The following is a 23040-nucleotide window of genomic DNA, read 5'->3' as shown; positions in this document are numbered from 1 at the left end:
CCCCCTTCCCCCCACCTTCCTCTATTCCTCTTCTCCCTCCCCTCCCCTATTCCCCTTCCCCTATTCCCCCTTTTCCCCTATTCCCCCCTTTCCCTTATTCCCACCCCTTCCCCCCTTCCCCTATTCCCCTTTTTCCCTATTCCCCCCTTCCCCTATTTCCCCTATTCCCCTTTTTCCCTATTCCCCCCTTCCCCTATTTCCCCTATTTCCCTTTTCCCTTATTCCCCTTTTCCCCTATTCCCCCTTCCCCTGTCACAGCACAACCCCACTCCCCATGCGGAGCCTCCGGCCCTGGTCCCACACCCGGGGGAAGACCCTGGGAACCCAGAAACATCCCCCCATTTCCCAGGGGGTTCGGCAGAGGCCCCTTTTTGGGGCCGATCAGCTGCCGGGCATCCCCCCGGGGGCCATCGGGGCAACGGGACAAGGGAAGGGGCTCAGGGACCCCCATGGGGACGCACCCCATGGGTATGGGGTGGGGGGCGCAGGGCTGAGGCCAGGAGGGTTGAGGGATTCCAGCAGAGCGGAGCCGCCTTTCGCAAGTCCTTTAATGGTGGCAGCACCACATTTTGGGATGCGGTGACCCCGAAGCTGTCCCCACTGGGGACACGGAGCTGTGGGGACAGGCAGGTCCCCAGCGCGCGGCGCAGACCCCACAGCAGGATCGTGGCAGCTCCCGTGGGTGGCACGGCCCCGGCGAGAAACACCAGCAGCACCCTTGGGTGTCTCAGTCCTCTGCACGGCGGGGCTGGAGGGACCGGGATCGGGATCGGGATCGGGATCCGGGGCAGCTCGGGTGCTGGTGTTAATTGCTCAGGACCCGATAAAAACGAGGCGGATGGCGCAGAGCTGCCGGCACTGAGGCTTTTCACCGTTTCTGGCAGAATTTGCCCGCTTTCCAGGCTCCCCACCACGCCGCAGCAGGGGGTGGCACCGCAGGCTGCTTGCCCCCAGCCCGTGTTGGTGGCCCAAAGGGACCAGCCCCAGCCCCAGCTCCGTGCCCTTGGTCCCAGGACCCCCCCGAGCTGCCCGGGGGGGCTCAGATGGCCACGCAGCACGGGCGCTTCTCCCCCTGCGCTGGGGCCGAGCTCTCCGGGCTCTCGCTGCCGAGCGACACCGTGCTGCTTTGGCTGCTCCTCTGCTTCTGCTTCTGCACCTTCTGGAAGATCTCTGCAAAACACAAAAGGGTCCGGGGAGGAAAAAAGGGGGCAGATTGGTGTCCTGGGCGGGGGGGCAGACACCTCTGAAGGCTCCCCGTCGTGTTCGGGAGGATGCTTTGTGGGGTTAGGGGAGCAGCGCGCTGCGGTTGCGTCCCCGTGGGTGGCGGGGAACACCTCGTGGTTTCCTCTTGCCCAATTTGGGTCAGGGGTCGAATTTCGGGGTTGGCACGGCACAAATGGCACAAATGGCACCAGTGGCACCACGGCACCCATGGCACCACGGCACCCATGGCACGGCACGGCGCACCTCGCTCTCCTTCCTGGAGAGGTGCTCCAGGTCCCTCACCGCCCCTCTCCGTCCCCCCAGGCCCCTGCGGGTGGTTCAGCAGGATGCCGGAGACGTTGAGTCAGGAGCACCCCCCCCCCCCAGAGGGATTTTTGCCCCCCAGGGGACCGCGGATTACAAGGGGGAGAAGGAGCCCCCGGGGCCTTGAGAACAAAGCCGGCGGGTGGCAGGGAGCGAAACGCCCAGCGCAAAAGGGCCGGAAACCAAACCAGCCAGAAAGACGGCACCGAAACCGGCCCCAAAAGTGCTGGGGCGGAGCAGGGCGGAGGAGAGACGCGCTGGGAATCCTCCGCCCAGCCCCGGGTCCCCACGAGGGACCCCACGAGGGACAGGACCCCACGAGGGACCCCATGAGGGACCCCGTGCCACCCCGCGGTGCCGGAGCGCTCACCCTTCAGGATGGTCTCGAAAGCCTGCTCGACGTTGGTGGAGTCCAGCGCCGAGGTCTCCAAGAAGAGCAGCCCGTTGTTCTCTGCAAGGACAGCGGCCCCCCCCCACCCCCCGTGACGATGGGGACCCCAGCGAGGGCACGGCTCCTTTTGGGGCCCCTCCCGGGATTTTCGGGACTCCCCTTTTTGCCGCGAGCGCCCGCTAGCTTGGAGGCTTGGAGGCTCCCCGCTCGGTTTTGGGGCGGCAGGAGCAGCGAGCGGCCGTACCTGCGAACATTTTCGCCTCCTCCGTGGGCACCTCCCGAGCCTGCGCCAGGTCGGTTTTGTTGCCCACCAGCATCACCACGATGCTGGGCTCGGCGTGGTCGTACAGCTCCTTCAGCCAGCGGTCCACCACGTCGTAGGTCTGGTGCTTGGTGATGTCGAAGACCACCAGGGCCCCCACGGCGCCCCGGTAATACCTGGGGAAGAGCCCCGCCGTCACCCCGAGGTGTGACACCCCAAAACAGCCTCGTTTATAGGGTTAGGGGGGGCACGGGGAGCCCCGTCCTTACGCGGAGGTGATGGCTCGGTACCGCTCCAGCCCGGCCGTGTCCCAAATCTGCGCCTTGACCGTGGCGTCGCCCACCGCGATGGTGCGGGTGGAGAACTCCACGCCGATGGTGGTGCGGCTGTCGTGGTTGAACTCGTTGCGGGTGAAGCGGGACAGGAGGTTGGTTTTGCCCACCCCGGATTCCCCGATCAGGACCACTGGGGAGGGAAGCCAGAGGATCCCCGCTGGGGCCGGGCGAGGAGGGTGGCGAGGAGGGCACCCGAAAGGCTTTGGGAGGGCTCGGAGAACCTTTCCTGGCCTGATTCAGCCCCGCCAGTGGCCCGTTGCCTTGCTGGATTGTCTCAGAGGGTGGCACAGGGATGACCCTGACACGGCGTGAGCCCAGGAGGGTGAAGACGAAAAGGGAAAAGGGAAAAGGAAAAAGAGAAAAAGAAAAAGAGAAAAAGAAAAAGAAAAGAGAAAAAGAAAAAGAGAAAAAGAGAAAAAGAAAAGGGAGAAAGGAAGAAAAAAGAAGAAAGCAGCCCCTGGACCATCCTGGCCCTATTGCCAACGGCCCCAAACATGGGCCGAGATTGGGTTTAACCCCCCGGCACAGCAAACGGAGCCCCAACCCCACCGTGGGAGCTCGCAGCCCCTCTCCAAAGCCACTCAGGGGCTCGTAGAGCCCCCCCCTGCACCCCCTGAGCACCGCTGAGGCCCCAGCACCGCTCGGGGAGGGGGAATCCAGGCAGCAGGAGCAGGACGAGGACGCTGCCGAGCCCAGGGGACGTCCCCGGTGGGTACGTGGGGCTGGTGGCACCCGTCCTACCCGGTGACACCATGGGGGGGACACCAGCACCCGCGTCCTCTGTGTGTGCCACCGCCGGGCACCGCGGCAGGATGACTTTGAAGCGCCCGCCACCCTCGGCTGGCACCTTTACACCTTGTGGGGACGGCCCCAACCGCGTCACCCCCTCCATTTAACCCGTGCCCCCGGGGTGGCAGAGGGTCCCCGGTACCTCCACGGGCAGCGAGGCAGCCCCCCGACCCCACCGCCAGCCCCCCAGTCCCAAAACCCCTCTGCAGCACCGACGGCTCGCTCGAGGGGCACAGGGGTAGCCCCCAGCCCCATCCCGGTTTGGGAAACACCAGCCTGGGGGAGCACCCCCGGCCTCATCCCACCCCGTCCTCCGGGTGAAGGCAAGGGGGCGAAGTTTCCTCCTCACCCTTGAAGACGAAGTTGTAATCCTCCTCGGCGCTGCTCATGTCGCCCGCCCCGGCTGGTTTTTTGTGTTTTTTTTTTTTTTTTTTTTTTCCTCCTTCCCTCTGCAAAGCCTCGAGCGGGGGAGGCCGCCGAGGGAGGGGGATGAGGAGGGCAAAGTCTCCTCGGTGCCGGGGAGCCCGAGAACGGGGGGGCTCAGGAACGGGGCCGGGGGAGCAGAGGGCGCCGCGGGTGGCGTTGGCGGAGCAGCGGGGCCCGGGCCGGGTTGACTCAAGGGGTGGGACGGGTGGTGGCAGCGCAGGTTGGGCAGGTAAAGTCACCCTTGGGACCGTCACGGGGCAGCCGGAGGAGGAGCTGGGCCCGATCCCGAGGCCGGCGCAGCGCGGGGCAGGCTGGGGCAGCGGGGCCAGGAGCAGGGCCCCGGGTTCAGCCGGGATCTGGCCGGACACCGGCGCTTTTCCTCCCCTCTGCTGCCATCATGTGAAAGCCAAGAGCAGCAGGGAGGGGAAAAGAACCCCCCAGACCCCCCCCCCGCAGGAAGGCAGAGGGGTTTTGGGCACCTTTTTGTGCTTGTTGCAGCCCCCAAGACCCCAAGCTGAGGGGTAGCTGCCCCGTTTCACCTTTTCTCCCTCCTTTTATCTGAGCAGCACAGAAGGACACGAGCACCAGACACGTTTTTATTCCTCTTTCCTTGGTCCCCCCCCCGCAGCAAGCGGACGTCCAGGCTCTGGGGCTCCCCTCCACGGCGTCGGAGCTCTCGGCCGTGTCCCTTGTCCCCCGTGAGCCCGTCAGCTCCCCGCTCCCGGGGTCAGGATGCGGCCACCTGTGTCAGCGGCTCCTCCAGGTACTGGACCAGTGCCTGCGCCTGCAGGTGGGGACCGGTGTGAGGGGTGCTGAGCGCGCCGGGACCGCAGCCCCCAGGGGACCCGGTCACCGCGGGCAAACCCACATCCTGCCCCAGCACCCGGGGGGGATTTGGGATCGGCACGGACGCCGTTTGCGTTCTCGTTTTGGCTTAAATTTCCCCCTGGAGCCTTAAGAATGGGTGGTTTCCTGCCTGAGCTGTCAAAACTCTGCCTGGGGGAAAAAAGCAGCCTTGGCGTGGCTGCTTCCTCCAGCTCTGCCATCCTCTTCCTCCCGGAATCACCCCAACGCCCCCTTTTCGCCCCTCCCCGCCGCGTTACCTTGGCTTTCAGCATCCCAAACCCGACCGTCTCCTTGGCGTACATGCACAGCAGGAGGTTGGCCACGCGCGTGATGGCCACTCGGCCCTCCTGCCCGGAGAAAAACGGGACCTGTCGGACCCCAAAACTGCACAGGGACCCCTGGGGGGGGTGCAGTGGGGTGCGGCGGGGTGTCTGTGGGGTTGGGGGGGCGGGGGGCAGCCCCCACCTACCATGCAGTCCATCAGGATGAACTTGAGGTTGTCCTCGTTGAAGGCCTGGTGCCCGTTCTTGTCGTAGGCCACCCAGATGTTGCTGGCGATGGCGGCGGTCACCCTGGCGTCGGTGTCGCCGTAGCCCGAGTAGGCCAGCAGGGACCCCTCATTGTTCAGCAGCCTGCGAAAGAGACAGAAAAACGAAAATTTGGCAATTTGGGGCATAAAGGGGGGGGGGTCACCAGCACCCAAGGGTGCGGCTGCCACCCCCACAGCTCACCACCCCCCCCCAAACCCCCCAAGACGATGACGGATCTGGGGTCGACCCCAACGCCCCCAAACAAGCTTTAGGGTCAGGAAGGGGGGGATTCCACCCCCTCCCCCCCCCCCACCCCCAAGCAGCCCCCTCAGGACCCCCCCAACCCCACTGCTGGCCCCCGGGGGGGGCTGAGGGACGCCCCCAGCCCGGCTTCGCCCCGCTCACAGCGTGCTCTGGACGCCGCCGGTGTTGGCCTGGCTCAGCACCTGCGTCAGGGCCTTGGGCCGCAGCATGGCGGCGCCCTCCCCCCCCCTCTCCTTCCTCCCCCTTCCTCCTCCTCCTCCTCCTCCTCCTCAGGAGCTACCAGGCGCGGGGCACGCCGGGACTTGTAGTCCTTCCTCCCCACTCTCCGCGCGGGGCACGCTGGGAGTTGTAGTCCACCCCCGTGCGCACACACACACCCGCGGCCCGCTCAGCGCGGGGCACGCTGGGAGTTGTAGTCCCCCCCCCCCATTGAGGCCTACTCGATCCCCAAAAAAAAATAAAAAATAAAAACCTTTCCCCGGCTCCCAGCCCTTTTTTCCCCTCCCCTGCAGCTTTGCAGCGGCTCCGCCGGGCCGGCAGGGGGCGGAGGAGGCAGCTGGGAAGCGGGGAGGGTTCGGGAGGCGAGCGCCGCCTTTCTCTGTCGGCGGCGGCCCGGGCGGGCGGCGAAGATGGCGGAGCCGAGCGGCGGCGGCGGCGGTGGCGGAGGAGGAGGAGGAGGAGGAGGAGGAGGAGGAGGAGGAGGGCCGGGCCCCGGCGGGGTGGAGCTGGGGGGGCCCGGGGGAGCCCTGATCCGAGTGACGGTGAAGACCCCCAAGGATAAGGAGGAGATCGTCATCGCGGACGGGGCCTCCGTGCGAGAGGTGGGGGGCTGGGAATGGGGGGGTGGAGGGGTGTGAGGGGGTGTGGGGGGGGTTTGGGGGGATAGGGGGGGTTGGGGGGTGTAGGGGGGGTTGGGGGGATTTGGGGGTGTGGAGGGGATATAGGGGATTTAGGGGGTGGGGGGGGTTTGGGGGGTGTAGGGGGATTTGGGGGATTTAGGGGGATCTGGGGGTGTGGGGGGGATATAGGGGATTTGGGGGGTGTGGAGGGGTTTGGGGGATTTAGGGGGATTTGGGGGTGTGGGGGGGGTTGGGGGATTTTGGGGGATTTGGGGGTGTGGGGGGGATATGGGGGATTTAGGGGGTTTGGGGCGTGTGGGGGGGTTTGAGGGATTTCGGGGGTTTGGGTGGTGTATTAGGATTTGAGGGGTGTAGGAGGATTTAGGGGGTGTGGGGGAGGTTGGGGGGTTTAGGGGGATTTGGGGGGTCGGGGGGTGTTGGCTTGAGGTGAGGATTCGGGGAGGGGGAAGTTTGAGGGGGGGAGAAATGGTTTTTAGGGGGCGGGGGGTGCTGTAAGGCCCCCTTGGGTTATATGGGGGGAGTAGGGGGGGCTGGAAGGGGGTTGGAGGTGGGGGAGGATGTCTTTTGGGGGGGGCAGAATGGTTTCGGGGGGGGGGAGAACGGTCTTAGGGGAGCAGAATGGTGTCAGGGGGGACGTGGCATCGTTGGGGGTGTGGGGAGGGGGCTGGGGAGGGCTCGATTTTGGGGAGGGGGCTGCGAGGGCTCGGGGGACCCCCCCCGGGTAAGGGGGAACGGGGGGCACGGCGCTGGGGCTGGGCTGGGAAGGGCAGCGGGGAGCGGTGCTTTGGGGTGGGGGGGGCACAGCCTGCGGGGTGCTGGGCTTGGGGCCGGATCCTTTCCCTGGGGGGGGGCAGAACGGGGCTGCGAACGTTTTTGGGGCAGAGCTCGGGGCCCGCCTGGCACCCATGGGTGCGAGGGCTGCTCCTGCCAGGGAGCTCAGCGGGAGGGGATGGCAAAAACGGCTCCAGCGCTGGCAAAGCGGCGTCGCCGCCACGGCTCTCGGCCCCACAGCGTGGTTTGGGGCATTTAGGGTCCTTCTGCTCCTTCCCAAGCAGCTCCCCAAAACCCGACGGCACTCGGGGACAGGGGCAGGGGGCTGAGGAGAGCCAGGAGGGCCTCGGGTTTAGGGCTTTGCCCTCCTGGGTGCTGGGTTTGTGGGGGTTTGGTGCAAAGGCTGCGAGCTCCGTGTGTGCGCTTCTCCTCCTGGCCTTTCCCGGTGAATTTCTGCTAGTCCGGGGCTTCCAAATGCAAAGGTTTTGTGTTTTTTCGTTTTTTTTTTTTTGTTTTTTTTTTTTCCCCTCTCCAATCAACATGGGAATGCCCCAGCTGGGCTGGCGGTGCTGAGCTTATTGGCAGGTGTTAATCCCTCCCTGTCGCCCAGAGGAGATGTCAGCGGTGAAAGGACGGTGCCCTTTTCCCCTGTTCGGTCAGAGCAGGGCTTTCCTTCCAAAAAAATAAAACAAAATAAAACAAAATAAAATAAAATAAAGCTCGGGCGCTGAGGACAAGCGGTGTGTTGGATTAGCCCTAAGAGGCACGCTTGGTCTTAACTTTAGAAGCCTCCAGCTCGCCTCGAGGTGATTGTTCGACGCCTTCTGAGCTTTGCTCCTCGTCCTGCAAGCGGTGTAGGGCTCGGCTTTGCCTTTTTTGTTGTTGTTTTTGTTTTCCTGAGCGCCTCAGACCTCCTCAGCAGCTGGCGACTGAACAGGCTCCTTTTTTTGGTGAGGTGCTGCAGGGCTGTCGGTTCCCAACGCCGTTTGCGTGCCCCACCGATGCTATCTGCAGCGTTATCTTCCGATTCCTGGCCCCAGCCGTTTGCCTGACGCGTGCTCTGTTTGTTTTTTTTTTTTTTGTTTTTTTTTTTTTTCAGTTCAAAGAAGAGATTTCCAGGCGGTTTAAAGCCAAACAGGATCAGCTGGTTCTGATCTTTGCCGGGAAGATCCTGAAGGACGGAGACACTTTGAATCAACACGGGATCAAGGATGGGCTGACGGTGCACTTGGTCATTAAGACTCCACAGAAGTAAGAAACTGGTCCACACGGGGAGGGGAGGAGGGAGCTGAGAGTAAAGCAGCGCTGGGATTACGCCGTGGTGGAGCAGCCCTGCTGCACCAGGGACCGAAGCAGAGCACTTTTCCCTGGGTTATGGGGCTGTGTGAGCTCGTGGCGGGTTCCTGAGGGGGCCAAGCTGCCCCCCAGCACCATTCGCAGGCGAGGCTTTGCGTAGTTTGAGCCTCTCTTAACTTGGTCATGGTGCGAGATCCCATCTGAGCTCAACGCTGTCCCAGTTCTAACCCAGATGACTCGCTGCTAACAGGAATCACCTTCCCGGTGAGCTTGGCTTAGAGCTGAAAGCGATGCCTGCTTTGTGCTTTTCCCTTCCTGCTCCGTGCTCCAGCCAGGAGCTCAGCCTTTCTCGGGTGCCGTGGAGGACCCGCAGCGCTCCCCGTGGGGCAAAAGGGCTTCCTTGTGGCACCTGCAGGCAGCTCTGTGTGGCCACATGCAGACAGCTGGGAATTTAGGGAGTCTCGGGCCTTTTTTCTGCTTGCAGTGAGGTCAGCAGCTCGAGAGCACGCTGCGGGCACACCCCTTGGTGGCTTCCAGCCCGAGCCCGGCTCCCTCGCGTCCGCCTGAGCAAGAACCGTGGGGTGAGCGCGAGGTCCTGCGGGGCTGGGCCTCTCCCAGCGCTGCCCAGTGAAGCAGAAGGCACACGAAAGGCTCCTGGGAGCTGTTTTTGTGCCTCAGCAGCGTCTTGTTGATCTCAAAATGCCCTCTGCGACAGTTCCTTGGGCTCCCTGCTGCAGGCTGAGCGGCCGCCCGGGGAGCGAACGGGGCCGCGGCTCTTTGTGCAGTTCTGCTGTCCCCCGGGAGAGCTGCCGGAGTGGGGATTAGTGCTTTTTTTTATTATTTACAAAGAAGGAGAGTGTGTATTGTCAGCTTCTGCAGGAGGTCTTGCTCTGAATCCTGCATTTCCAGGTACCTTGATAGGCTGAGGCTGTTTACTGCTGTCCCCGCAGCAAGCTGCGCTAGCTGGGAACCTTTTCAAAGGGTAAATGAGAGAGCTGTCCTGGGCTGCTCGTTTTATTCTCTACGAGTCACAGATAAGCGCTTACTGAAGTCATTACAGCCTCTTCCTGTGCTGAGAGAAACCAAGTGACCTTTCTCCAGCTTCCTTCTTCCTTTTTTGTTAAGCTTCCTATTTGCTTTGTTCCCCACGCGCTCTGCCTCCCCATCGGCGGCCGGTGGTTTTCAGCACCGGTCGGATGGGGCTGGAAAACAGGGTGAGACCTTCAGGGCAGGTTCTGAAAGTCCCAGAGGACACGTGGAGAAGGAAAGGGGCTTAGAGAAGGGATTTGGGGCAGGAGAGAGAAGAGAAAAGGGTGGGAAAAACAAAAAACCGAGAGTTTGCCATTCGTTATGCGTTAGTGACATAAATGGCATTTCTTTTTTTTTTTTTTTGAGGTGAGTAAAGTGAATTTTGCCATCTAATTTCATTTGCAAGCTCTTCAGCGCCAGTCCAGGGCTCTCACTGTCACGGCTGCAGATGCCTCCGAGAATCTTTGCCATGTTCTTTTTTTAAAGGCCCATAAAAATCCCAAGGAAAGACCCGTGAGTACGAGGTGCTGGCTTGGGTCAGTTTAGTCAGGAAAGCTGGCGCCCCGTATCTGCTGCTGCGCTGTGGCTTGTGGTCCTGTGGGTGTTAAAAGAAGCCACGGAAAGCTTGTGTTGGAAGGAGAAGCCTCACGTGGAAGGTAAAACCAAGAGCAGAGGTGTGAATTCATAACCCTGCTGGCCAGAAGTGTTGTCTGGGGCGGATGCTCGCTGCTTCGTGCCTCGTTTCTCCATCTGTAGGGTAAGGCAGACACTTAACTTTGTCCCCAGGAGCACCAACAGAAATGCTCAGAGCAGGAGAGGAGTTGCAGCAAAGCCAACTCTTGTTTACCCCATCCACTAGCCCTGCTGTAACCTCCTGTGGTTTCTGCGGGAGCAGCAGGAGGATTTTCCTGTTTGGAGCAAACTCATTGCTCAAGGATATGGCTGAGGTAAAGAGTTCAGCGCGATTCAGGCGAGAGCTAGATGCAGCTCGGAGGAAGACCAGTCGAGCCACTCGGTGTGGGCCAGGATGAAATGTCAGAGGCTGTTATGCATCAGGAGGGTGGGAGGCAGATTCCAACAGATGGAAGGCATCTGGGAGCCACAGCTGTGCAGCCGGGAATGAAAGCAGAAGGGGCTGGCTGCTGCTGGGCCAGCGGGCTTGAAGGGAGGCTGCCTTGCTCCAGGGCGCACGGTCCCGTGTCCCACGCGGAGGATTCTGCTCCCATCTCCCTGTTTTCAAGAGTTCAACGCCTCGTTTTGTTTCTTTGCAGGGTCCAGGATCCAACAGCTGCTGCTTCTGCCCCCAACGCTGCTTCTGCCCCCACCTCCACCTCCCCTTCTCCTGCTGCCCCGTCTCAGCCTTCCACATCCAGCAGCGCCGCTTCGGACGCCGGCAGCAGGCGGAGCAGTGGGTCAGGGACTGGGGGAGGGCCTGGAGATGGAGGCCCCAACAGTGCCACGTCCATCCTCTGTAAGTGCTGGCCGGGAGAAAGCCGAACGGGAAGGAGCCGGGAGCCCCTGTAATTGTCTCTGCTTCTTGCATGAGTTGTTTCCCTCAGCGCAGCTCGGTTTGCCTGCTCAGGAGAACAGCAAAAACCCTTTTGCGAAGCATGTGCAGGGGGTGTCCTCCCTCAGAGCTGGCTGCCGTAGGAATAGGATACCCCCCAGATGAGTGTGGGTGCAGTTCAGCTGCTGCACTTGTCCTCTTCTTGCAGCTGCCGGCAGTTTCTGACTCCCTCCTCTCTCCCCGTGTGTTGTTCCCTCTCCAGCTGGCTTCGGTGGCATCACCGGGCTGGGCAACCTTGGGATGGGCTCGGCCAACTTCATGGAGCTCCAGCAGCAGATGCAGAGGCAGCTGATGTCCAACCCCGAGATGCTGTCGCAGATCATGGAGAACCCCTTGGTGCAGAACATGATGTCGAACCCGGACCTCATGAGGCAGATGATCATGGCCAACCCCCAAATGCAGCAGCTCATGGAGCGAAACCCGGAGATCAGCCACATGCTGAACAACCCAGAGCTCATGAGGCAGGTGGGTCAGCACGCCGGGGGCTTCTCCGAGCAGGTCCAGCTTTGTTTGTGGACCAGCTTCGGTGTCTGCTCACAAAAGGGGGCGTGTGAATGCCAGCCTGATGAATTTAGAGATCTCCTCCTTTTCCTTCCCTCTGTAAGCTCCTCACAAACAGATGGTGGTCCCGAGTTAAGTGAATAGCGATTACACAACCCACATGCCTGCAACTCTTATCTCCCTTGCAGGGCTGTTGTATCTATTCCATGGTGGGCAAAAAAAAAATAAAGGATGCTTGGATCGTTCTGGTGTGCCACACACAAGGCTGCTGTGTTCTGTGTAACGGGAGCAAAAGCAGTCAGGGAGAAATGAAGCTGCTGTGAATGGGTTTTGTTCTTCTCTTTTTCTGGGGCTGGATTAAGTACAGACCACAGAGCTGTAGGGTTGATGTTTTACTAATAAAATATTACGCTAGGCATAGGCTGGGATCCTAGAGGTCTCTTTTTTTCTGTACTGTCCCAGAACAGAGAGGGCCCGTGCCCCGGAGAGCGAGCTGTCTGTGTGAAGGTTTGTCGGAAGGGAAGCTGGAGGGGAAAAGTGAGAGTGTGAGTGTTAAATAGTTGGCAGGGCGCTGCTGTTTCTCCAGGAAGACTTTTCAAGAAGTGTTTCCCAGCATGAGTGTAGTTTCCCTGTGCTTCCAGTTGTCTTTCCTTTCAACTGTGTTGGGCCTACGTGAAATATTCCAGCGTTGCAGGGCTAAATGGTGAAGGATCCATATTTTTGCATCTCCTCAAAGGGCGTCTGGGTGTTCCTTGAGCAGGGGAGACCCACGAGAAGTCTGGAGATGGTGAATTACTCGGTTTTCCTGCAACAGGAAGGATCCAGCCTCTTCCACCTTCTCAGTTTTGGAACGTGGTCCACCTGCTTGGAGTGGGAACATCTGGGTGTTAAATGTTTGGATGTCCTGATAGTGCTTAGAAACGAAACAAGGCGGAATCGAGGTTATGAAGGAAGAAAGCTGAGCAAGGGTGGGAGGAGCCAGGATCCCTGGGCTCCCTTTGCTTGGATAAATGATCTCTCTGCTCTCCGGCTGTGAAACGGGTTTAATTATACTCTTTCTTCTGGGAGCTGAGCTTTAACTCTTGCAGTGCTTGGTTGGTAAATCAGTAGAACACCGCTGGGCTGCTCCCCAGGCTCTCAATCTGCTCCAGTTTTTGGTGGTGCACACAGACCTGAGCTTCCCACCTTTCTCTCCTTCTCGCAGACAATGGAGCTGGCTCGTAACCCTGCCATGATGCAGGAGATGATGCGGAACCAGGACCGTGCTTTGAGCAACCTCGAGAGCATTCCAGGAGGCTACAACGCCCTGCGCCGCATGTACACGGACATCCAGGAGCCCATGTTCAGCGCAGCCAGGGAGCAGGTACGGGCTGCGTGCGGGGCACAGCACGCTGAGCAGGGGGATCTGGCCTCTCCCTAACCCTCGTGGGGACGGGCAGCCTCCTCAAACCACAGCTGTCCACCCCCTCCCCTTCCAATTACGAGCGCAGCCGTTAGCAGAACATCGTGTGGTGCCAGTCAGCTGCCTTTTTACTGCGTGGTTTGGGTGTAGAGACCTGCCCTTGCTCCTCTGGTGTCCGAGCAGGCTGGGTGCCAGCCGGTGCTGATCCGAAAGCCCCACAGCTTCGTTAGCACGGCCCTCGGCTCCCAGCAGGGCTTAGTGTATTAGCTCAAGCCTGACGCCTTCGGATTGGAGCTGGCTGGGATCCAGCTGGCTGGGAGCACGGGAGGAGCGAGCGCAGGTCTGGCTGCAGAAGGCTGCGCAGACATACTCCGGTCTAGCATTACCTACTGGTATGTCCGGGTGCTGATTTTTACATGGATGTTTGGAAGGCCTGCGCTGGAGAGCCAAACCCAGGGCTGCGGCCGTTTCTCGAGCCTGGAGTTTTTCGGGACGTGGCGTGTTGTGGGTTACAAAGTTCTCGGGAAGCAAACTATGGCGTGTGTTTAGCAAATCCTGGACCCAGATGGATACGACGGGTTGTTCTCTAGCCACGCAGCGGTGGGGTTAGTCCAACGTTCCCTGTTAGGGCTGACTGATTAAGGCTCTTTCTTCCTTCTCCCCTTCTTCCCTAGTTTGGCAACAATCCTTTCTCTTCCTTGACGGGGAACTCTGATAGCTCAAGCTCTCAGCCTTTGCGGACGGAGAACAGAGAGCCGTTACCGAACCCCTGGAGCCCCACGCCCCCTGCTTCCCAGAGCCAGGCGCCCAACAGCGAAGGCAGCACTGGCCCAGCAACCACCCAAAGCACACCGACCGTATCCAACCCCTTCGGGCTGAATGCTGCTAGCATTGGGGCTGGTACGTAAGCGAGAGAGGGACCAGAAAGAGGGTGGCAAGCAGCTGTGGCTGTTCACAGCCATATTCCCTGTTGCCTAGTGGCTAGGTGGTGTTGTACTTCAGGTGCTGCAGCAGTGCTCAGGCTTGTAATGGGTTTTCCTTTGTCTTCTCTTCCTTTTACCCTTACAGGCATGTTTAACAGCCCAGAGATGCAAGGCCTCCTGCAGCAGATTTCCGAAAACCCTCAGCTGATGCAGAACATGATCTCTGCCCCTTACATGCGGAGCATGATGCAAACTCTTGCCCAGAACCCGGACTTTGCAGCACAGGTAAAAAGCATTGTGTTTGTAGCTGCTATAATCAGGGCATGACACATAGGAGACCAGTCTGCTTCTGTAGTTGGAGAGGTTTTTTTCTTGCTGAGAGCTGAGTGAATGTGTACAACTTTTGTTTTATTTCTCAGTAGCTTGAAGGTAGTCACAGTAAGCAGTGAACTCTGTGTCTTTGGTGAGCCCCTAACGAAAGAAAGTGGCTTTCAGAGGCACGTGGCGTTGGCCCTTCTCTTTGCCCTTGGGTCCTGCGTTCAACACTGCTGCCAGGAATTGAGCTGCCTTATTTCAGTTCCCACTAGCAGGGGAACGTGCTGAAAGCCCAGGGAGGAAGTCAGGGACACGACTGACTTGTTCTTCGTGGCTTAGTTAACGTAGGGTCTAACAGCCAGCGGCAGCAAGCCTCTGACCCTACCTACGTGTGCTGTCTCTTGCTAGATCATGGTAAATGTCCCCCTCTTTGCTGGGAATCCACAGCTTCAAGAACAGCTCCGCCTTCAGCTCCCTGTCTTCCTGCAGCAGGTAAAGGCCCCTGTCTGGCCCTGTGCTGCTCTCAGCCCCCGGGCTCCAGAGCTTTTGCATCCTCTGTAGGCAAGGGAGCATCTCGGCTGTGTCGTCAAGTGGTGTAGGAAGCATGTGGGCGTGGGTGGTTTGGGCTGTGAAAAAAAGGGGTTTGCGCAAAGGAGAGGGGAAAGTGAGAGCGTGTTTGGCCACCTAAATTAGGTAATCTAAGCTGCCTAAAGCTGGCCTTGAAATTGGACTAGTTAGCATGCATGAAACCCCTTTGTGGACAGCCTCTCGCAGTAATGAGCTTACAAAACTGAAAACAGCTAACTGTGCTAGAGCAGCTGGGTCACTCAGGTAAATCAAATAGAATCACTTTAATTCTGAAGGCGTGTGTCCCCCTTTCTAAGCCGATTCACCGAGCCTCTTTAGGAAATTTGATCTGAGCTCTCCCAGCGTCTCTGTGTAGATGAGCCCTGCAGTCTAGAGACTCGAAGGAGAAACCAGACTCGCAGGTTGGCCCTGGCTGCAGGGCTCGAGGCGCAGCTCTGTGCAGAGGCTGGTTCAGATTTAAAGCTGGTGGCTCGCTGGCTGCAGAAGCTCTCGCTGTTTGGTACCGCTGAGCGTTGATTTTTTTTTTTCCCCCTTTGTTCCCAGATGCAGAACCCAGACTCCCTCTCCATTCTCACCAACCCCCGCGCCATGCAGGCGCTCCTCCAGATCCAGCAGGGACTCCAGACGCTGCAAACGGAGGCCCCAGGACTAGTGCCAAGGTAATGAGTGCTGGGTTTCTGCAGGCAGAGCTGACGTGCTCGATACCAGCAGGCAGACGAGCGGTCGATTCATCAAGGAGAGGCATGGGGACCTGTGTGTGTGTGTGCCTGCAGGCCTTAGCGAGCTCCAGCTAATTAGCACGTTCTGCTTGTTTGCACTCAGTGCGGGGGAAGTCCTTGACCCTTTCTTTTCTCCAAAAAGATTCGGGAGCTGCTGGGTCCCTCCCCTGTCTTTTGGTAGCGGTTGGACCCGAGAATTTTGTCTCTGAGGAGGAACGAGATGCGCAGCCAGGAGGTTGGGTGGGGAAGCGAGGTCAGACTGATCTGCCAGCAGCCCTCGGGCCCTCTGCTCTCTGACAGCGCGGGTCTCCTTCAGCTTTTGCAGTTCCTTTCAGGCTGCACCTCTGTTGGGATTGCCTGTGCCCCGTGGCGTGCATGACCGGGGTACAAACGAGGCCGATGAGGTCTACGAAGCTGTCCCGAAGCACGGGTTGTGGCGGGGGCTTCCCCCCTGCTGCCCAACTCCCACGAGACGGGCAGGGGACGCCCAGAAGCGCCAGCTTGCCCCTGAGCACACCCTGCCTTTTTCTGCAGCCTCGGCTCCTTTGGCATGCCTCGAATGCCCCCGTCCTCCACAGGAGGAAGCACAATCCCGGAGAACCCCGTTCCCTCTGCTTCGACGCCGGCCAGTGCCTCTCCAGCTGGGGGTGGTAACCCCCAACAGCAGCTCATGCAGCAGATGATCCAGCTGCTGGCCGGAGGAAGCTCTCAAGTATGTAACGCTCAGCCCCACGCTGCTGGGCTTTTGGGGGACACCTGCAGGGTTGAGCTAGAGCTTGTCCTGATCCCACCCCGCTCCAGGGACGCGGGTCCGCAGCGGATTTCTCTTGGGTGCGGTGCTTGCTGCTAAATTTGCAGGATTTGGTGTCCCAGAGTGGTAATTTTGGGGTAAATGCTTTGAAACTAAGAGCACTGTGCACAGTGCTGCTGTCGCTGTAGGTACAGGACTGGGACCAACTGGGTGCTGACTGGGGGCTCTGCCAGAACCTGGGGTAGGTTGGGGGAGGCTGGTAAGGTCGCCAAATGAGCCTGGAGAGTTTCAGTGCTCGGCACAGGCTCCCCGTGCAGCCGTTTCTGTCCACGTTGGATGTCGTCTCCTCTCCCTGCCTCTAAGGTCTTTGTCCTCTTCCTCTGTAGGCGCAGAGTCCTGAAGTGCGATTCCAACAGCAGCTGGAGCAGCTGAATGCCATGGGCTTCATTAATCGTGAGGCCAACCTCCAGGCGCTCATTGCCACTGGTGGAGACATCAATGCAGCTATTGAGAGACTGCTGGGCTCCCAGCCTTCCTAAACTCTTGTCATGCTGCCCCACAGATGTCAGCACACGCATCCATACACATGCGCAGGGGGATCTTTCAGGAAAGCCCACCATCATTTTCATATCTGACAGCTGTCCATGTATTTAAAACAAAAAAGATACAGCTTAACCCCTGACCTTCCTACTAAGTTAAGATTTCATGTTGAAATGCTCTTTAACTGGCTTGTATGTGGATTCCAGTTCTCATCGTGGCCACAAAGACTTCAGATGTGTATTTTTTCCTAAATATGCCCTCTGTCTCAGACACTCTTCTCTCTTTCTCTAGATGGTAGAGGCGATACTTCTAGTTATTTACCTGAATGATTGTGTTTTGAGTAGCTTGATTTTAACTGTACATGATTCCCTCCCTTAGCCTTCCTTTCAGGCAAATATTTAAAACTTGAGCCAAGTTTGGTTTCTGGTTCTTTCTCCCAGCATCTTATTGGGAATGGATCAAAAGAAAAAATTGAAGTGACTTGGAAATTCCTGATGTCATTTGTCTCAATGCTTCATGGGATGAACCGAGCTTGTGTCCCTCGCACGCAGGTGTCACAAATCTCCTGGGAAAGGGGTGATGTGCATGAAAACGACGTCTGCACTATGGTTCCTGACGCTGTTGGGATAGTGTAGAGTAGCCTGGATGCCTTCAGGGATCAGGCTTGGAGTTGAAGTGGCGTGCAGAAGGTGTTTGAAAGGTGGGTTTCTGCCCAAACAGTTCTTGTGCAGCGATGCTGGGGGTTTGTTGGCTCAGCAGGTTCATTTCTGAAAGCGTAAAAACAAGAAGAGGTTGAAAAATGAGTTAAAGACCTCTTCTTTCCACTGGAAAATGTTGACGTTCATGTTCTTCCCAGTTTAGACCACCCTCCCCCCCCCATTTTGGTGTGTTTGAATGTTACGACTCTCCAAGAAAACTCTCCCCAAGGACCAGCAGGGTGATATTTTCCCAAGAGCCTCCATGGCTGTGTAATTTGCATACCATTTTTATCAAAGAAAAAAAAAACAAAAAAACAAAATAAATGCGCACAACCATCCGTCTCCCTGCGCTCCATGTATCTTCCTTGATTGCCACACCGCAGCTGATTGAGTTCCCCTAATTATTGGTGATTAATCCGTCTCATCCCCCTCGCAGCTAGGGCGGGGTGCCGGGCTTCCTTCGCTCCGGTGGCAGGAAACCTTTTGGACACTTCGGTGCTTAAGAAATGCTGCTGAAAGCTCTTTGCCTGGTGGATTTTACCCCTGCTTTTCAACAGCAAGCAGGGCACTCACTGTTAGCTCAGCACTCGTGTTCTGCATTTCTTTAATTTTTTATTTTTATTTTTTTTTTGATAAGGGAAGATTGGGCAGTGAGGGGGAAGGGGATTGCAGGAGGCGTGGGATTGCTCCTCCCTTTGTGTGATGTGCATCACAACAAGGCTGGGATTTTAGACAGGGATTCCAATCGCCTAGGTTTAATCCCTTCTCTTGAAGGCTCTGCCTGTATACGTGGATTTTTTTCCTGCAACCTCTCCTCAAATGTAAAAAACCCAAACCCCACAAACATCTGCAACAAGCGCGTACGGACGGGCGCTGAAGTTCTTGAAGCACTGGTGGAGGCAGAGCTCTTCCTTGAGCTGCTGCTCAGCCCTTTTGCAGCTGAAAGTGGCTTTCTGAGAAAGGCCTGTGTGATCCCAAATGGTTTCTTAGGTTTGGACACCCCGTGCCTGCGCTTAGGATGGGGTAAGCAGGTGAGTGCAAGGGAGAGGAGATGGCAGCTGGCAACGGTGTCACTTTGAGGTCATTCCTCACCTGCTGCCAGAAAAGGTGCCAAAACCAAAATAGGGGGACAGCCTCTTCCCACCCGATGCTCACCCACCAGCTCACCAGTTCCCTCTGGGGAATTTGGCAAAGCTGCTGCCCCCCTTTCCCCTCGCTGCTCGGGGGGCTTTGTGGAGCACCCCACGGATTTGGGGCTCCGATTCCGTATCTGGAGCCATGTGCAGGGGCTTGGGGCTGGTGGGACCCTGGGGAGGGGGCTTTGACTGCAGCCACTTGGCCCTGGGGACCCCCCCAGTGGGTTTGGGTCCCGCTGGTGCTCGCCAGCAGCCCCGCACGGCCTCACCTTGGCTCAGCCCAGGCTTGGGAGGAGAAGGCGGCTTTGAACGCTGGTGGAGGGGGAGGATTTTAGTGAAACCTTAATCCCCTCTGGAGAGCTCTCCCTAATCCTCAGAGCTGCTCAGGAGCCCCCTTTTTAGGGGAACAATTGTGCTCGCTCGCTGTTGTCTCTCTCCTTCCCCAAGGAATTGCCCTGTGGTGTTTCTCGCCGACTGTTTCCTCTCATTTTTTCTCTGGTAAATATAAGTCATTCCTTTAAAATGTAATAGAAGGAGCAATTTCCTTAGCAGGCAGTGGCAAATCTGGCTGATTGATTGGGGGACGTTTCTGCTGCAAAGGGCTTAATTTCGCTTTGTTCCTCCCCTCTCCCTGGAGGGGAAAGGCAGCGTTTTCCCCCAGTAACTGAAGGTAACACTTTCAACTTTGAAGTCAAACCTCTTAAATGTGGAGGAGGGAGATATTGCAGGAAATGAACAACTAAATTCCCTTCAAGAAATCTCTTTTTTTTCCTTTTTTTTTTTTTTTTTTTTTTTTTTTTATTATTACTAAACCTCCCTGGCCGTGCCCTGCTCTGCATCCAGCATCTGTGGCCCTGATTCAGAGGGTGCGAGGCCAGAGCGACTGCTCGAGGTAATAAGGGGGCAACGGGGACATCTCCCAGGGGCTGGAGGTCAGAGTCAGGACATCTTACAGGAAAAAAATACATAAAAATGCTGCGATGTGTTCATTGCTCAGCCCTGGGAGCAGGAAGGGATGGAGAGAGGGGGCTGAATTGTGCTTCTGTGCCTCCCCGCTCACAGGGCAGAAACCCTTGCCATGCTCTGACTCAGTTTATTTTTAATTTCTGTCTATTTTGTAATTTCTAATTTTTTAATGCTGTTCTGCTTCATCTGGCCGCAGCGTGCCGGGCCTGACCCGTGCATTTGTGCTCCCACCCGTGCCCCAAAAAGTCCCCGTGCACCTCTGACCCGTGCCAGCAGCTCCAGGACAGGAATCCACAAAGGATGAGGATTGTGCCCAAGGGGTCGAGTCCCAGCTCAACCCCATTTCCCCCCCCCCAGTGGAGCCAGGATTGCCATGGTGCTGCTCTGGCCCCATCATTTTGGGGATGGGGGGGACATCTCTGTGCTCCTTTTGCTGCTTTGGGGAAAAAGTCTCTTTTTGGGGAAAAAGTCTCTTTTGGTCCCCAGGACGAGCCTGGCCTGGCTGTGGGGGCACGGTGACAGCTCGGGGGGGCGATGGGATGGGGAGGGACGAGGACAGGGTGCCACAGCACCTATGGGACCCACAGGGACCCCCAGCAGCCATGAGGGGAGCCCTGAGCACCCACAGGGACCCCTGCGGACCCTTGGGAGCTGTGGGGACCCCCAGGAGCTTTGGGGGGGGGATCCCCAGGGACCCTCAGCAGCTGTGGGGGCCCCAAGCACCCACAGGGACCCCCAGCAGCCTTGGGGGGGCACCGCTGGGACCCAGGGGGACCCTGAGCACCCATGGGGGACACGGAGGAGCGGTGGCGACCTCCGGCACCCACGGGGACCCCTGGAAGCCTTGGGGACCCTCAGAACCCCCCTGAACCCCCAGAAGCTGTGGGGACCCTCAGGATACGGGGGGACCCCAGAAGCCTTGGGGACCCTCGGGACCCCCAGGACCCAGGGGGACCCCCAGAAGCTTTGGGGACCCTCAGGACCCCCATGACCCCCCAGAAGCTTTGGGGACCCTCGGGACCCCCGTGGCCCCCCAGGACCCGGAGGGACCCCCCCCAGAAGCCTTGGAAACCCTCGAGACCCCCCTGCCCCCCCCGGGACCCCCGTTTGCGTCTCCTCCCTTCCACAGGGGACATTTTTTTTGGGGGGGGGGTCTTTGCTTCCTCCCCCCCCACACCGCGCACGCGCGGGGCCCGCCCCGGGGGTGGTGCCTTTGCCCCCCCCGCCTCCCCCCAGCCCCGTCCCGTCCCGTGCCCGTCGCCATGAGCGCCCCGGGGCCGGGGGGCCGGGGGCTGAGCTTCGCCGAGGGGCTCCTGCGGCGGCACGGCTGGAGCCAGGGTGCGGCTGGGGGGTCCCGGGGGGGTCCCGGAGCTGTTCTGGGTCCCCGAAACCCCCCCGGGTATCTGGGGTCTGTGGGGATGCTGAGGGTCCACGCTCGGGGTGCTCACCCGGTTCTGGGGGTCCCCGTGGGTGCTGGGGGGTCACGGGGGGTCCTGAGGGTCCCCAAGGATCCCGGGGGGCCCTGGAGGACCTGAGGGGGCTCGTGGATGCTGGGGGGCCACAGGGGTGCCAAGGGTCCTGACTCCTGCTGGGGGTCCTGAGGGTCCCCACGGCTCCCGGGGGTCCCCAGGGGTCCCCACAGGTTCTGGGGGTCCCCATGGCTGCTGGGGGTCTCCATGGATACTCAGGGCTCCCAGGGGTCCCCACGGGTCTCGAGGGTCCCCTTGGGTGTCAGGGGTCCCCACGGGTCTCGGGGGTCCCCTTGGGTGCCAGGGGTCCCCATGGGTGTCAGGGGTCCCCACGGGTCTCGGGGGGTCCCCTTGGGTGCCGGGGGTCCCCGTGGCTCCTGGATGCCCCCGTGGGTGCTGGGGCACACCGCCACCCTCCACGCACAAGCAGTGCCCTCATCCTTCGTGCGGCGGCACAGCTGGGGGCATGGTACAGCCAGGCCTGGGGGCTCCCTTCGGGTCCTTTCCCTTGAGACCCCCCCGAGACATCCCCCAATTTGGGGTGTGGAGCCCCCGTGAGCGCCACTCCCTCTGTCCACAGGCAAGGGACTGGGCAAGAAGGAGGACGGCATCAGCCAGGCCCTCAGGGTGAAGGTGAAATGCGACAGCGCGGGGGTAAGTAGGGTGACGGGAGGGGGCCAGACCCGGTTGTGGCCCCAAAACGCACCCCGGGGGTGTGCTGGGGGGGTCCTGGTGGCTGTCCCCTTTTTGAGGGGTCCCCCTGCCTGTCCCTTTTTTGCCCCACAGGTTGGTCACAACGCGGCCGAGCAGTTCTCCTTCCACTGGTGGGATCACGTCTTCAACGAGTCCGCCGCCAACATCGCTGTGGAGGACGGGCAGGTAGGGGGGGGGCGGTGGGGAATTCCACCAGGAAGCGGGATTTGGGGTCGCTTTTGGGGTTTTTTTTTGCACCCCCTGAGGCTCGCAGTGCCCGGCACTGCTGCATGCAGATGAAAACACCCGTTTGTGGTCTGCTCCTGCAGGACGGCGTCTGCCTGAAGACCCTCGGTGAGCAGCGCTCTGGGATCAGCACCAAGAAGCCCCGCAAGGCCGTCGGTGCCAGCAGCAAACTGTACGGCCGCTTCGTCAAGGTGAAACCTCGGGACGTGGCTCTGCAAAAGCTGCTGTGAGCTTTGTGCCCCCTCTGTGCCACGGACCTAGCAGCCTCTTGCTGCTGTGGCCCATTTTCAGCCCCTTTTTTTCCACGTCCCCCTTTCCCTCGGCAGGCAGCCACGCTCACGGCACGCGGCGAGGAGCCGGCCAAGCTGCCCGCAGGCTCGGAGAGCAGCGAGGAGGAGGAGGAGGAGGAGAAATTGGACCGCTCTTCGGCCCGCAGGCAAGGAGGGAGGGATGGGGACGGCAGGGGAACCCTGCTGCGGCTCACGCCGGTGTCACGGTGCTGGGGGTGACACCTCCTGATTGTGTCCCCAGGCTGACGGATGAGGAGCTGGTGAGAGCATGCGGGGGCCGCACCGCACACAAGTGAGTGGCTGGGGGGTGGGGGGGGCTGCGTTTTTGGGATCGAGCACCCTAAAGCTGGGGTTGTTGCAGGGGGGCCCGTCACGGCCTGACCATGAGCGCCAAGCTGGCGCGCCTGGAGGAGCAGGAGCGAGCCTTCCTCGCCACGTACCAGCAAAAGAGGGAGCAGCCCCAGCCCGCAGAGCTGCAGGAGAAAAAGAAGAAGAAAAAGAAGAAAAAGAAACGGGCTGGAGATGGAGGTGAGGCTGAGGCGCCGCAGAGCTGCGAGCCAAGCGGAGAAGAGGAGGTGGAAGGAGAGGAAGAGAAGGTTGTGAAGAGAAAGAAGAAGAAAAAGAAGGAGAAAGAAGAACTGGCTGAGGCAGAATTACCTCTAGAAGAGGCAGAAGGGGCAGAGCAGGCTGAGCACAGCCCCAAGAAGAAGAAGAGGAAGAAGAAGCGGAGGGAGGAGGAGTGAATGCTGCTGGTACCGCCTGGCTGGGAGGGCACCGATCCTGCCTGCAGCACCGATGGGCACCCAGAGCTGTGGCCGAGCCCCTCGTGAGCTGTGTGGGGCTCCTGGGCTTGTTGGGCTGGGGCTGGCTGGAGTTTTGTTTCACCCACAGAGCCTTCCTCCAGCCTGGG

General features: G+C 59.6%; 4 protein-coding genes across 5 annotated transcripts; 2 read left to right on the top strand and 2 right to left on the bottom strand.

The window, feature by feature from the left end:
* Nucleotides 1-536: 536 nt before the first annotated feature.
* RAB25 (RAB25, member RAS oncogene family) lies at nt 537-3959 on the bottom strand. The gene is made up of 5 exons (XM_082780636.1): nt 3654-3959; nt 2450-2645; nt 2163-2356; nt 1898-1978; nt 537-1170 (listed from the first exon to the last, which is right to left on the bottom strand). The coding sequence occupies exons 1-5, from the start codon at nt 3691-3693 to the stop codon at nt 1040-1042; spliced, it is 642 nt and encodes a 213-aa protein (XP_082636762.1). The 5' UTR covers nt 3694-3959; the 3' UTR covers nt 537-1039.
* Nucleotides 3960-4313: 354 nt separating this feature from the next.
* Nucleotides 4314-5601, bottom strand: LAMTOR2 (late endosomal/lysosomal adaptor, MAPK and MTOR activator 2). Its single transcript, XM_082780601.1, has 4 exons — nt 5512-5601; nt 5046-5208; nt 4834-4923; nt 4314-4514 (listed from the first exon to the last, which is right to left on the bottom strand). Exons 1-4 carry the CDS (start codon nt 5577-5579, stop codon nt 4458-4460), a joined length of 378 nt encoding a protein of 125 aa, XP_082636727.1. The 5' UTR covers nt 5580-5601; the 3' UTR covers nt 4314-4457.
* Nucleotides 5602-5984: 383 nt separating this feature from the next.
* On the top strand, nt 5985-17684 carry UBQLN4 (ubiquilin 4; the record flags this gene model as incomplete). Of its 2 annotated transcripts, XM_082780849.1 has the most annotated exons (11): nt 5985-6191; nt 8101-8252; nt 10598-10797; nt 11096-11358; nt 12599-12757; nt 13471-13696; nt 13865-14004; nt 14443-14526; nt 15166-15281; nt 15876-16053; nt 16479-17683. In XM_082780849.1, 11 exons carry the CDS (start codon nt 6000-6002, stop codon nt 16629-16631), a joined length of 1863 nt encoding a protein of 620 aa, XP_082636975.1. In that variant the 3' UTR covers nt 16632-17683. The 2 variants fall into 2 exon arrangements, with proteins under 2 accessions (XP_082636975.1, XP_082636974.1); XM_082780848.1 differs by lacking the exon at nt 14443-14526 and having other exon boundaries at nt 6000-6191; nt 16479-17684.
* A 2974-nt stretch (nt 17685-20658) lies between these two features.
* GPATCH4 (G-patch domain containing 4) lies at nt 20659-22994 on the top strand. The gene is made up of 7 exons (XM_082781090.1): nt 20659-20770; nt 21482-21555; nt 21688-21780; nt 21924-22031; nt 22167-22276; nt 22372-22422; nt 22492-22994. The coding sequence occupies exons 1-7, from the start codon at nt 20695-20697 to the stop codon at nt 22871-22873; spliced, it is 894 nt and encodes a 297-aa protein (XP_082637216.1). The 5' UTR covers nt 20659-20694; the 3' UTR covers nt 22874-22994.
* Nucleotides 22995-23040: the final 46 nt, after the last annotated feature.

The sequence above is a fragment of the Aythya marila genome, assembly GCF_965140915.1.
Source record: "Aythya marila genome assembly, chromosome: 29".
NCBI lineage: Eukaryota > Metazoa > Chordata > Aves > Anseriformes > Anatidae > Aythya > Aythya marila.
The sequence above is the reverse complement of the archived record's forward strand: the minus strand, read 5'-3'. Positions and strand labels throughout refer to the sequence as shown.